The 13,856-nt window shown below is 42.1% G+C and overlaps 1 protein-coding gene across 3 annotated transcripts in view; it reads left to right on the forward strand.

Moving 5' to 3' along the window:
* ST6GAL2 (ST6 beta-galactoside alpha-2,6-sialyltransferase 2) overlaps window positions 1–13,856 on the forward strand; it is a 101,649-nt gene that overhangs the window by 74,557 nt on the left and 13,236 nt on the right. The window contains exons 4-6 of one of the 3 annotated variants that reach the window (XM_060187604.1): window positions 2,247–2,348; window positions 6,461–6,635; window positions 10,772–11,114. In XM_060187604.1, coding sequence (XP_060043587.1) covers window positions 2,247–2,348; window positions 6,461–6,635; window positions 10,772–10,776 — 282 coding nt within the window. In that variant the 3' untranslated portion in view covers window positions 10,777–11,114. Of the gene's footprint in view, window positions 1–2,246; window positions 2,349–6,460; window positions 6,636–10,771; window positions 11,115–13,856 lie in introns of those variants that run through there. The other 2 variants (XM_007534770.3, XM_060187603.1) reach the window with 2 other exon arrangements.

Consider the following 13,856-nt stretch of genomic DNA (forward strand, 5'->3'; position numbering starts at 1 on the left):
CATCTAAACAACAAAAAAAAAATTTTTAAAGGCCACTGGTAGAATTGTGCAAGCTCTGAACCCCAGCAATACCCCTGGTTTGGGGGTTGGGGAGGGAAGGAGAAGAAGAAATTGATTTTAATGCAAAGACAAAAGGTAAAGAGGAGAAAATCAAAACTACAAAATGTGAGGGCAACAAATAGAGCTTGGAAACTATTCTGCTATTAGAAATTCTGGGGGGGGGGGGGAAGGATTGTGTAATTGGTCATGAAAATGTCTCTTGGGGGTCGGGCGGTGGCGCAGTGGGTTAAGCGCATGTGGCGCAAAGCGCAGGGACCGGCATAAGGATCCCGGTTGAGCCCCCGGCTCCCCACCTGCAGGGGAGTCGCTTCACAGGCGGTGAAGCAGGTCTGCAGGTGTCTATCTTTCTCTCCCCTTCTCTGTCTTCCCCTCCTCTCTCCATTTCTCTCTGTCCTATCCAACAACGAATTGCGTCAACAAGGGCAATAATAATAACCACAACGAAGCTACAACAAGGGCAACAAAAGGGGGAAAAAAAAATGGCCTCCAGGAGCGGTGGATCCATGGTGCAGGCACCGCTCCAGCAATAACCCTGGAGGAGGAAAAAAAAAAGAAAAAAGAAAATGTCTCTTTCGTTCGTCATCCTGATAAGAATATTCTTCAAAATTTTATAGCAAATTTGCCCTCAGAACAAAGCAGAGCAATTTCTAGAGTTTCAAAATGTATTTAAAATGTGGGGTGATGAGTGATTTATGAGTTGCTTGCAGAACAAAAGATACATTAGCTTTCTGCAGAGTGCCTTGAGCCAGGCAGCCTGCAGCAAGGTGAGAAACAATTACCATGCTTCCTTAATTCATAGATATCCTGGATTGTAAGATTCACTATTCTTCTTTTTTTCTTTTTTTTTTGTATCAGTGTTATTGCTGAGACTCAGTGCTTATGCAATAAATCTTCCATCATGACCAGTGATCATTTTTCTCTTATTTTATTTTATTTGATAGTGACTAAGAGAAATAAAGCAAGAGAGAGAGAGGGAGACAGAGAAAAAGAGACAGCTGTTGCACTGCTCCATCACTCTGAAGCTTTGCTCCTAGAGGATCGTACCAGGAGCTTGAACCTTGGTTTTTGTGCATGGTAATTTGCACAATCTAGTAGCTGCATCAGCACCAAACCATGGTTTATCATTCAGGTAATAACAACCTTCTGGAGAGGGAGAATTGACACTTGCTGAATTAACTACATCTCCTCTGCAACATAGTAACTCCTAACTTCCAAAGCATTAGAATGCATTTTTTATTGTGAAAATTGAAAAGATGTACTTTAATTTAAGGACAATCAATGCACTACCTCCCTTCCCCTGAAAGTGTAGTTTTTAAACAAGATGGCAGGGATTGACAAAGTAGCTCACCTAGATTGTGTACCTACTTTCTCTTGCACAACACCCTGGTTGGAACCCTGCTTTCACTGCACTAGGAAAAGCTTAGGTGCTATGACATGTTTCCCCCTTCTTGTCTCTGTCTCTCTACATATGAAAAAAGTCAGCCTGGACTGGTGAAGTCCCTGTAATGACAAACAAAGAGCTCATATAGGGCCACAGAAAGCAGAGTCACATCAGATCACTCAAATCTGCTAAATTCACTAGTTCTACCTTGTACCTTTAGTCTGGAGATGCCTCAGTAACTCATTTCAGGCTGAAATAGGCAGCATAAAGAGACTCTCATGCCTAAGGCTCCAAAGCCCCATGTTCAATCCCCTATGCCACCATAAGCCAGATCTGAGTAGTACTCTGGTAACAAACAAACAAATAAAAAACAAAACAAACAAAAAAAGGAAACCGTACTAGATCTGCCTTCCAGATCTAGTATCAAATAACTCATATCATCCACAATTTTCTCTCCAAATTGCCTCGCATGCAATTGCAGAAGAGAGATGGGGCAGCTTGAGATAAAAGGCAATTTCTTCTTTCAGGAGCTGATCTGATGTCATCTGATGTGACTACAGTATTAGTGATAACCTAAGAACTTTGTTCTTTGTTGTTGTTTTTTTTTAATTCATGTTCCCTAACAGTTAAATGCTTTAGCATGCAATGCCAGCCTCATTCCTTCCCCCTTCCCAGCAAAATATGAAGTCTGTGGGATGTTGTTTTTTTGTTATTCTGATACTTAAAATTTTTTTCCAACACTTGATAAAGTATTCTTTTGTAAAGCAAGCACTTGTTTTGAAATGATATTTCTATGGATTTTCAGATTCTGACCAACCCCAACCATCACTTCATTGACAGTTCATTGTATAAAGATGTTATTTTGGTGGCCTGGGACCCTGCTCCTTATTCCGCAAATCTTAATCTCGTAAGTGTTGCCTTTGTTTTCTTTTTCCTTACTAATCAGACAGTGCCTTAGGCTAATGGGAGCAAGACAAATCAAGGAACATGCTCTCATTAACAGATAAATTACATTAGTCATCTGCTGTCACCATTTTTATACCCAGCACTAGTACGATAGTAGGTGAGCAGTATTCACCTAATGATAAAGTGTTTCTGTTCTGGAATTTTATGCTTTCAAAGGGGCTGAGTAGTGTGCCTGGTATAGCACACATGTTATTACATGCAAAGACCCACGTTCAAGGCACCTACGGGGGAAAACTTCACAAGTTGTGCAACAGTGCTGCAAATTTCCCCCTTTCTCTCATTCCTCTCTCTCTCTAATTCCTCTGTCTCTATCAAAAAAAAAAAGAAAGAAAGAAAACAAATTCATATCATCTAAATGTTTGTGAATACCTAGTTGCACTGGAGGTTGAATCCAAATTTGCTCATTGTGACAGTCCTATCACTTTCTAAGTATTATAGTACCAAGACCTTCTAAAATGGATAGGAAGCTCTTGACAAGCATATACACACTGTGTGTATCAGCAAATCACTATTTGTTTGTTTTTCCACCAGGGTTATCACTGGGACTCAGTTCTTGTACAGCTTCACCATTCTCAGTGGCCTTTTTTTTCTTTCTTTTTTTTTTCTTGTTAGTAGAGTGTGAGAGGCAGAGACACACACACACACACAGAGAGAAAGAGAGAATAAGGGAGAGATCTGCAGCACTGTACCACTATTAGTGAAGTTTCCTTCCTACAGGTGGGGACCAGGAATTTGAACCCAGTTCTTCTTGCATGGTAACATGTGCTGTATTGAGTCAGTCACTACCCAGCCCCAGCCTCATTATTATTTAAATGAGATGTGTGATAGATTTTTCTTGAGTGTGTCTTTCTTTGGCTTCTGTCTCTAAACCTGTTTAATCATAGGTGATGAAGCATAAGGGAGAGTATTTCTGGATATAAAAATATAAGTAAGCTATATTCATGACAATCTGACAGATTGTTGCCTATCAAGACAAGCAACTAACTGCTTATGGTGAAAACTCACAAGAAAAGCCATTTTATTTGTTTTTACAAGCCTGGGAAAGATGAATGGTCATTTAACCTTGTAAAAGCTGCTGTCAGCTGTCTCAATGAATATGCTTCACTTTTTACACCAAGACTGGAAAGGATATAGTCTCCTGAAAATGAATTTGGTGTTATATGGGAAGTGGTATAGTGGATAAGACACTGGAAACTCAAACTCAAGGTTCTAGATTCTTTCCATTCACATCTGCCAGAATGATGCTCTGGTATTCTCTCTGTCCCTCTCCCTCCCCAAATAAATAAATAAATAAAATCTTTTTTTAAATAACAAGTGACTTAGTAGGTGACACAGTGGTAAAACTATGGGCTTGCAAAACTAAGGTTCTGAGGTTGGTCTTCTCAGAAACACATATGCCAGAGTAATGCTCTGATTAGATTCTCTCTCTCTCTCTCTCTCTCTCACACACACACACACACACACACTCTCTCTCTCTCTCTCTCTCTCTCTCCTCATTTGTGAAATAAAATAAATCTATTAAAGAACAAAAAAAAATGTGATTTGGGGTTTACGGATCTTGTCTCTACCTTTGGGCACCTTTCTATTCCAGGCCAGCGAAGTCCTTCTGAAGGGAGCATTCTGTCTGTGTTCCTCCTGATAGTCAGGTGAGATACTGATATAGCTTGACTGCTGATTCTTCACCAGAGGTACAAATCAAGAGTTTCCTAGAGAGTATTTTTCAAGAAACAACTGTCAGTGCCCTATTTCTAAAAGTGTTACACACAACCTTGATGTATGTGCATTGTTGGGAAAAAACCCATTTAACTCTCACGTGGACCATCTGTGGAGAATCAAGCTTCCAGTGACTGACTGAACTTTGAGGCCTCTTTATCCTAGCCAGCAGCACTGACAGTTCTGTCTGTGAATATGGTGAGGGCTTCCAGCTGTTAGGCCTTATTTCTTTCTATTTTGGAAGCTTCAAGCTCAAGGCACAGAGCTATCTAGTTCAGTGATTATGGAAAGTGACAGGACTGGAATCCAAGGGACAGTACTGTTGTCTCAGACACAGCCCTGTGATGGCTGGGAGGCAGAAGGGCAGAGGAATCAGTCCAGTCCCAGGCTGCTTTCTACATTGATTCATAGCCAGGGCCACGGCTTATTGAAGATGATCCAACCAGTGCTGCCCAGAATTTTCTAAGCCCTAGAACTCATTCAGCCTTAGAATACTTCTTGGATTTATATTAAGTTAGTTTTAAAGATACATTCATTAATGATACAGAGAGAAAAAGAGGGGAGGAAGAGCATCACTCGGACACATGTGAGACTGGAGACCAAATTCAGGACATCATGCTCAAGGTTCCAATGCTTTATCTACTACACCATCCCTGAGGCTACTATTTACATGGAATTGTAACTATACCCTCACTTACTGAGAGAGTAAGAATACTCTGAATCCTCTGGAGTTAAGGGTCTCCCTTTACCCCACCAACCTCCCCTAGTCCTTATCTAGTGCCATTCTATGGTAGCCTCTGAAACACTTTCCCACACATTTTATAAAAGTCAGCTCCTTTTTTTTCTTTTTCTCTTCTTTTTCCTCCTCTTCCTCCTACACCCCCCCCATCTTCTTAATTATTTACCAGGGTTATCACTGGGGCTCGGTGCCTACACAACAAATCCATCACTTCTGGTAGCCATTTTTTCCCTTTTATTTATCTGTTTTAAATTTTCATTTTATGTAATAGGACAAAGAGAAATTGAGAAGGGGGGAAGATAGAGAAGGAGAGAGAAAGAGAGACACCTGTAGCCCAGCTTCACTGTTTATAAAGCTTCCTCCCTACAGGTAAAGATGGGGGGATTGAAGCTGGGTCCTGGTGTATTGTAATGTAAGTCTAGGGCTAGGTTAAATAGAGCCATAGGCCATAGCTGGCTCTGTTTTTGTCAGTAGAGTTACAGAAAATAAGCTACATCCCTTTGTGTCAATGGCTGCTTCCAGAGAGCTTTAGCTGAAGCAGAGTATGTACAGTAGAAGCTACAGAACCTGGCAAGCCTGGTGTGTGCTCATTGGCCTGTTTAGAGATCCTGCAGCATGTGTGTGTGTGTGTGTGTGTGTGTGTGTGTGTGTGTGTGTGTGTGTGTATACAATTCCCAGACTTTCAGACTCTTGCAGGGTGTTCAGGAGTTTAACTTAATTTTGACATTCTTGACCCAGGAATCATATCAGGTGATGTATCCCAAGACCACCCTTCACTTTCCCTGTGCTTCCCACCAACCAACCAGCTACAGACTGGAGGTGCTTACTGCTATCTTATCATGTTGTCATTAGCTCTGATTTGCCAGTGTCTCCCAGACTCAAGAACCCTGTGTATTCACTAGACCACTTTCTGAGTTACTGCAAAAACAGTAGTCAAATGGAAGAGATGCAGAGGACAAGCTGTGGGAATGGGTGTGGGGTTTCTGTAGCCTTTGCTGGGCTACCACTCTCCCAAATTGTCCTGCAATTATAAGTTCAGAAACTCCTAAGTCCCTCCTTACTGAGTGTTTTTATGAAGGCTTTACTAAGTAGAAACCAATGATGAATCATTGACTTTAGGAAGCTGAACTCAATCTCTACCTCTCAGTCTCTTTCGAAAGACCATGGGGGTGTGGCTCTAAGTTTCATCTTTTGATGCATTGGTTCTCCCGCCCCTCTAGGTGTTTTCCAAAAGTTCTTTTCTACAACATAAGGAAACACCTTTAACATTTTTAACATTCAGGAAGTTTCTAGGGTTTGGGCAGGAAGAGGGGAGCTTGTGAGGGACTGTGGATGACAATGAAATAAGTAACAACGGGGTATATATTTATCATTTGAATGATGATGCTATGATATAATCCTTTGCAGAAAGCTGACTGAGTCCAACTCCAGCCTACCTCCCTCATTTATTGAAAATCAGAGCATCAGTCCTCACTAGAACTAGAACACTGGTCTGTCATCCACTGAGGAAATGCCTGGGCTTCTCTGTCTCCTCTGCTGCTCTGATTTCCTTTTACCATGTGGACCTCTGTACTTGACTATGTTTATTTTCTTTCTCTTAGTGGTACAAGAAACCAGACTACAACCTTTTCACTCCATATGTCCAGCATCGTCAGAGATACCCAAATCAACCATTTTACATTCTCCATCCTAAATTTATATGGCAGCTTTGGGACATTATCCAGGAGAACACAAAGGAGAAGATTCAGCCCAACCCACCATCTTCTGGCTTCATTGGTAGGTTTAGATTAAAGATGGGTGTGGTCAGGTGGGCAGGTTAGTGTCATGCCAAATAATCCATTGCATACACAGGCATGCTATAGCATAGGAGCTGTTCACTGGTGGGTCTAGTAGGAAAATAAATCAAGCACAGAAAAGGGAGTTGTTCTGTTAATATCTTCTGTTGCTGCATAAGAAAATACTCCAGTATTGGTGGGTTAACAGCACATTTAAGTCCCCAGGCTACCACCTGTGGGAAGAAGCTTCATGAGCAGTGGGGAAGTGCCTCTCTCGTTCTCTCTCTTCCTCTCTGTCTGTCACACTCTGTGTAGAGGAAATTTAAAAAATGGCTGATGAGAGTGGTGGAGTCTTGCAGGCAGTGTGCCTCAGTGATAATCCTGGTGGCAATAAATAAATACCCCAACATTTTGAGGTGTCAAGAACTAGCTATTTTATTTTTTTTCTCTTCTGATTTTGTGGGTCTGGATGTTCTTGGTTTGATGTTACATCTCTTTCACAGAGGAAATAGGAGAATGAGGATCTCTTAGTGGTCTTTGGTTGGTTTGTGGGATGACTTTCTGTTATCTAATAACTGGGGCCATTCAGGGTATGCCTATTTGTTCATATTCTCTCTCTCTCTCTCTCTCTCTCTCTCTCTCTCTCTCTCTCTCTCCCTTTCCAATATAGCTTTGAGGTATCACAGACTGTTGCAGTCAGTACATTTTTACCTCCAACTAAACTGCCATTGTATTCCACCACAGAGACTTAGATCCCAGCCTCCCCATGGAAACCTTCTCTTTCCCCTTCTGACCACCCCCCACACACACACCTGAGTCTACTGCAATAAGCTATAAGTTGATTGAGGATTCATTGCTCTTGGCATCATGACTGGTGTTCTTAAAGTAACTAGGCTTCTTCAGTGGAATCTCAGGGTTTCCAGCAAGTGTTGCAAAAGACATAAAAATCAACCTGCCTGTTTCCTAAAGCTGAGGCCTACCTAGCTCTGCATGGACTAAATTCTGTGGGTCAGAGCAGTCACAGGCCCTCCAGGTGTGTGAATATCAAATAGGCCCCTCTCACTGGTCACAATTGACCTTCCTACTCACTCCCAGGCTACTGTGGAGCCTCACCCAGGAGCTGAATTTGATACTATGATGTAGTACCATATCTTGCAAGACTTGGTGTAGTTCTGGGTTTTGATGATCTCAATTTCAGGACCTTGTACAGTTCTGATCACCAGAATCTACTGACTCTGATACAGAAAAGTGCATTTCACTAAACAAGTATATTACATTTGCTTGATTATATTTTTGTATCCTGGCTTTGACAAGACTGTGACCACACCCCATTTCTTTACCTGTGCTTTAGTGTATTGCTCCGTTAGTTCTTTGATTTTCACCAGGCTAGGGCCATATTAAAAACTATGTGACAACTCCTTATCAATATGAAACTTATAATAGAATTAAGGGATATTGGTTTTGTGCACTGCAGTGTTCTGAACCCTTCTTGTTTCAATGAATTCACAACCTGGACTCTAGCTTAGGCAGCACAGTGTGTGTTCATGGATGGAGGGGAGTCTTACAGAAGAAATATTGGTTTGATCACAAACACAGGGAACATGGTCTGCACCAATGCTTCCAGATTTTGTAGGAGGCTTTGGTATTGTAATAATACGAATGATTTCATGCATAATTCAAGTCAAAATATAGAATACGACTCTGAATTTTTTCCTTAAACCAGGTCTCTTATTTTTTTTATATTGTCATTATAGATGCTTATTTCATGCCTTTAGTTGGTACTCTCAGAACACAGGTTTGAACCAAACTTTCAATTATTTGGCTATTTTTCTTTGCAAGTTCATGTGTATTAATTCCACATATAAACAAAACTATCTGGAGGTTGTCCTTAACCTCCTTCCTCATTCACTAATCACGGTCACTTCCAGTTCCATCCGTTTTGTCCTGAAAGATATGATAGCATCCTTTTTGATTGTAGAGTAATATTTCACTGAGAATATATTTTTAAAGTTTATATATATATTTATTTATTTATTCCCTTTTGTTGCCCTTTTTATTGTTGTAGTTATTATTGTTGTTGTTGTTGGATAGGACAGAGAGAAATGGAGAGAGGTGGGGAGACAGAAAGAGGGAGAGAAAGATAGACACCTGCAGACCTGCTTCACCACTTGTGAAGCGACTCCCCTGCAGGTGGGGAGCCGGAGGCTCTAACCGGGATCTTTACACCGGTCCTTGCGCTTTGTGCCACCTGTGCTTAACCTACTGTGCTACCACCTGACTCCCGAGAATATATTTTATATCTTCTTTTTCTAATCACCTACTGCTGAGAATTTAGGTTACTTCTACTCCTTGGCTATTGTGAATAATGCAGATATGAACATAGAGTAGATATGTCCCTTTGAAATAATGCCTTGGTACCCTTTGAGTATAAGCCTAAAAGTAGCACTGCTTGAGCTTAGTATTTTCTTTATTTTTAATTTTATTAACAATAAACCATGCAGTTTTAAAAATATCTTTATTTATTATTTGATAGAGACAGAAATCGAAGAGAAAGGGGGAAATAGAGATAGAAAGAGACAGAGATACACCGATAGCCCTGCTTTACCACTTGTTAAACTTTCCCCCTGCAGGTGGGGACTGGAGGCTTGAACCTGGGTCCTTGCTCAGTTAACCCGGTGTGCCACCACCTGGCCCCAGTATTTTCTTTTAAGGTCATGTCCTTAACATTCTTTGTTTTCAAATTACTTAATTTGAAATCGTCACTGCTTCTTTATCTTCTGTGTAACCTCATAGCATCCTGTTGGTTAGGAAAGAAAGTATGATCGAGTTTGTCTGCAAGAGGAAACAGGGTAGAAGAGAGCTTAGACAGCATAATATGATGTGGCAGAAGTTTAATAATGTGTTTTTCATAATGCTGCCTTCTCCTGAATCCACCTTGCTAATACTCAATTAGAGCAAAGCTGTAGAGCATTGAGAAGTGCTGTCAGATCAGCTTATTGTTGCCATGGCATTTCAAAGCTCCAACTTAAATAGTCATTGCTCAAGAAAAATAGCATCCCCATCAGGACCCATACAATCACTTTCCTCTTTTCAGCTACTTCCTGAGACTCCAATCTCCCAGAGCTGGTTTTTTGCCTATAAAGTTTCTTTTGCAGTGTTGGAGTTTAATGTCCACGCAGGGGGCTGGGTTGAGTTGGACAGAGTGGATTCTCTGCTCCCGTCTTTGGACTTCCTAGTGTGGAGCAAATCATTTCATTCTGTGAGCCTTGGTGTGTTCATCAGAGAAATGCAAATAATCACACTAAGCCTGCCTAAAGATTGAGTCAATGAGTCAGTGGACAGATTTGCCGTTTCTGTTGCTTTCCAGCACTGTCTGCTCCAGTATGGCAGTGTTTCACCACACACAGCCATTTACATTTAAATCCCAAGAAGAAACTTCCGTTACTAGGTCAAGTTCTCAGTAACCAGGTGTCCCTGCTGATGACTACTGCCTGAGGTGGCGCACACAGAGGGGCTTTGTTGTGCTGCTCATCTGTTAAGGTGCTTTTATTTTTTTCCTTCCAGAGGCTCAGTGCCTGCAGTCTGCATCCTGGTGGCCATTTTCTCCATTTTATTTCACAGGACAGAGAGAAATTGAGAGAGGAGGTGGAGATAGAGAGGAAGAGAGAAAGATAAATACCTGCTTCACTTCTTGTGAAATGTTCCCCTGCAGAAGGGGAGCCAAGGGCTTGAACTCAGATCCTTGTGCGGGTCCTAGCTCTTTGCACTATGTGTGCTTAACCAAGTGTCACTGCCCGGTCTCCCTTATGGTGCTCTTTATTCTCTCTCTCTCTCTCTCTCTGTCATACACACACACCTCAGCTCTAGTGATGCTAGGGATTAAACCTGAGACCTTTGGTGCTTCAGACTTAAAAGTCTTTTTACGTAACTGTTACTGTGTCTTCCAGATATAATCTGTTCTGTTTTATCAGTCACTAAAGAGTGGGGGGAAAAAACAGAGCAAAGTCTTATTTGTAAGGAAATCTTATGTTCCCACTGGTCAGGCCTGTGCCCCAGTGGTAGAAATGCAGATGTAATAAAAGACAAGGCTTGGCATGGTTAAATTCCACTACTGTCTATGTCCCTGTTTTATTTCAGTGTAAACCCTGTCCCTGAGGGTGGACACAGTGATGGCTTGGGGCTAACTGTGCCCAGAGGTATATCATCTGCCAACCTCAAACTGCCATGCTGATATTCTGATATTGTTGCGATGATGATGATGATGATGATGATGATGATGATGATGATGATGATGATGATGATGATGATCTTTTTTGGAGAAAGGAACCAGAGCACCACTCTTCCCTTTTATCTGATGCCCTAGATCAAACCCAGAGTCAGGCACAATGCTGGTTCCATCCCCTACCTGCTGAGCCACCACTCTGGACGCTGACATCTTTAAGCCCCATCTCTTATCCTGGTCAGAAATGTGTTGAGAACAAGAGGTTTGTTCTCTCATTCAGTGGATGCTTCTTTAATATAAGAAAAATGATGCTACTCAGCTCTCAATCTATCCTGCTTTAAGAGTTGCAAAAGGAAATTAAAAAAAAATCAATGAGTGTTTATTTTCTTCTGTCAAAAACTCTTCTCTGAGTGCCCCTTGGTGCTCTACAGTCATGGTGAAAGTTGCTGACTTGACAGCTTGCCACCTAATTATTCCCAAACACTTTTCCTTCTACTGTCAGTCACTGAACAAAGGTGCCTAACCTGGAGGGCTACCTTCATCCAGATTAACAGTTTCAGTGGCCCAGGCAGGGGCAGTGGGACATTCCTCAGAAGGGAGGCGTAGCAGAGTACTTCCTGGCCTTCTGACCTTCTTTCTGCTTAGTACAGGGCCCCAATTGGAGGTGTAGTGGGTGAACACTTTGTCTTTACTAATGGGCTCATGTCTCTGTGTGAGAGTCTCATGTGGAATGTCTTCCACTTTCTTTTTTAAAAAATATTTATTCCCTTTTGTTGCTCTTGTTGTTTTATTGTTGTTGTTACTGATGTCACTGTTGTTGGATAGGACAGAGAGAAATGGAGAGAGGAGGGGAAGACAGAGAGGGGGAGAGAAAGATAGACACCTGCAGACCTGCTTCACCACTTGTGAAGTGACTCCCCTGCAGGTGGGGAGCCGGGGACTTGAACCGGGATCCTTAAGCCGGTCGTTGTACTTTGCACCATGTGTGCTTAACCCACTGTGCTACCGCCCGACTCCCTGTCTTCCATTTTCTAAACACAGTGAGTGTGTGCATTTTGTGTGTATGTGTGTGTGTGGTTACAAATCTGCCTGTGTTGAGTAGAAGGCTTCTAGAATTGGCTGTTTCCAACACAGAAGGCTTCTTATTTTTCCTTTTCTTTTTGATTAGTGATTTAACAGATTTTTACAAAATATCCACACATGATATGTGTAAATCACTAGATCCTCCATCAGAGTTTTGTACCCTATCCTCCACTACCACCAGCCACTACCACCACCGTCACCGTAGTTCTCACAAAGTCTAAGAGACAGTTTGGTTACTTTTTTTTTTTCCTTTACAAGTTCACAAGTTTGTTTCTTCATAGTCATCTATATTCCACATCAGAGCAAAACCATCTTGAAGTTGTCTTTTACCTCTTTACTTATTTCGCTAAGCATCATCACCTCTAGTTCTATCCATTTTGTCCCAGATAAGAAAAACCTCATCTTTTTTTGATGCAGAGTAGCATTCCATTGGGGATATACCCGATAACCCTAGAGTCAGGCATCTGTCATTGGATATCCAAGCTACTTTCATATTTTGAGCTATTGAGAATAATGCAGCTATGAACAGAAATGCACAGGCCCTTTCAAGCTAGTGATTCTGTGTCCACAAAAAATACATATTCTATGGAGAAACTGGCAATGGCAGTAAGGTTCCCAGAGGAACTCACCTGCACCCCTTGAGTGGATTGTCACTGATGCTATTCAAAGGCCTGTCTCTGCATCCCGGGGGAGAAAAGTGGTGATGATGGAAATCCAAAATCCCCACCCAGTGGATATTAATTGATCACCCTGGGGAGCCAAGGTGAATACTAGGCACAAGTTCTTCCTGTTTGGCACTCAGCACAGGAGAGTTCAGTCACAACATAGATGTATACAATGCGGGGTCAGGCGGTGGCGCAGTGGATTAAGCGCATGTGGCGCAAAGCACAGGGACCGGCGTAAGGATCCCGGTTTGAGCCCCCAGCTCCCCACCTGCAGGGGAGTCGCTTCACAGGTGGTGAAGCAGGTCTGCAGGTGTCTGTCTTTCTCTCCCTCTCTCTGTCTTCCCCTCCTCTCTCCATTTCTCTCTGTCCTATCCAACAACAAACAGCATCAACAATGACAATAATAATGACCACAACAAGACTGCAACAACAAGGACAACAAAAAGGGGGGGAAAATGGCCTCCAGGAGCGGTGGATTCATGGTGCAGGCACCGAGCCCAGCAATAACCCTGGAGGGGAAAAAATAATAATAATTTTAAAAAATTTTTAAAAAGATGTATACAATGCAGATAAAGTACAACTCCAACAGATAGGGTGAAGGGAGAGAAAGGGATGCAGAGAGGGCTAAGAAGTCTCTGTTTTGCCCATCAAGTTGCCTTCCTGTTCTTAGCCTGGTACAGTGAAAGAAAAACACATAATCGGCCAGCATATGAATGAACATTCCACTTCACTGGTTCTTAAAGTTCAGCACTCATCAGAATGACCCAGAGGACTTGAATTCCACTTATCGCATAATGTAAGGTCAATTGCCCCAAAGTTAGATACTGTAAGAATAATAAGTCTTAATGCCTCACCTGGTTTCTGTGGGTCTGAAATCTGGGAGTTGACTGACTGGATCTCTCTGCCTCTGTGTCTGTCAGGAGGCTGCCTTGAGCTCTGTAGACCCAGTGTGCTCTGTCTACTTCCGAGGTGGCTAACCTAACACTTAATGAGGACCTCTCTGTGGGGTTATTAAAGTGTCTTCCAAACATGGTAGAGTAGAGGATTGGGGGAGGGGGTAGAGAGAGAATACACATGCAAGGAAGAAGCCACAGTCCTTAAGGTGTCAGAAGCTATCCTCCTACTGCCTGCATTTTGTTTGTTTATATAAGTTAGATCTAGGCTGGAAGTATGGATCGACCTGCCAATGCCCATGTTCAGTGAGGAAGCAATTACAGAAGCCAGACCTTCCATGTTCTGCATCCCATAATGA

This window comes from Erinaceus europaeus, chromosome 3, assembly GCF_950295315.1.
Source record: "Erinaceus europaeus chromosome 3, mEriEur2.1, whole genome shotgun sequence".
Taxonomy (NCBI): Eukaryota; Metazoa; Chordata; class Mammalia; order Eulipotyphla; family Erinaceidae; genus Erinaceus; species Erinaceus europaeus.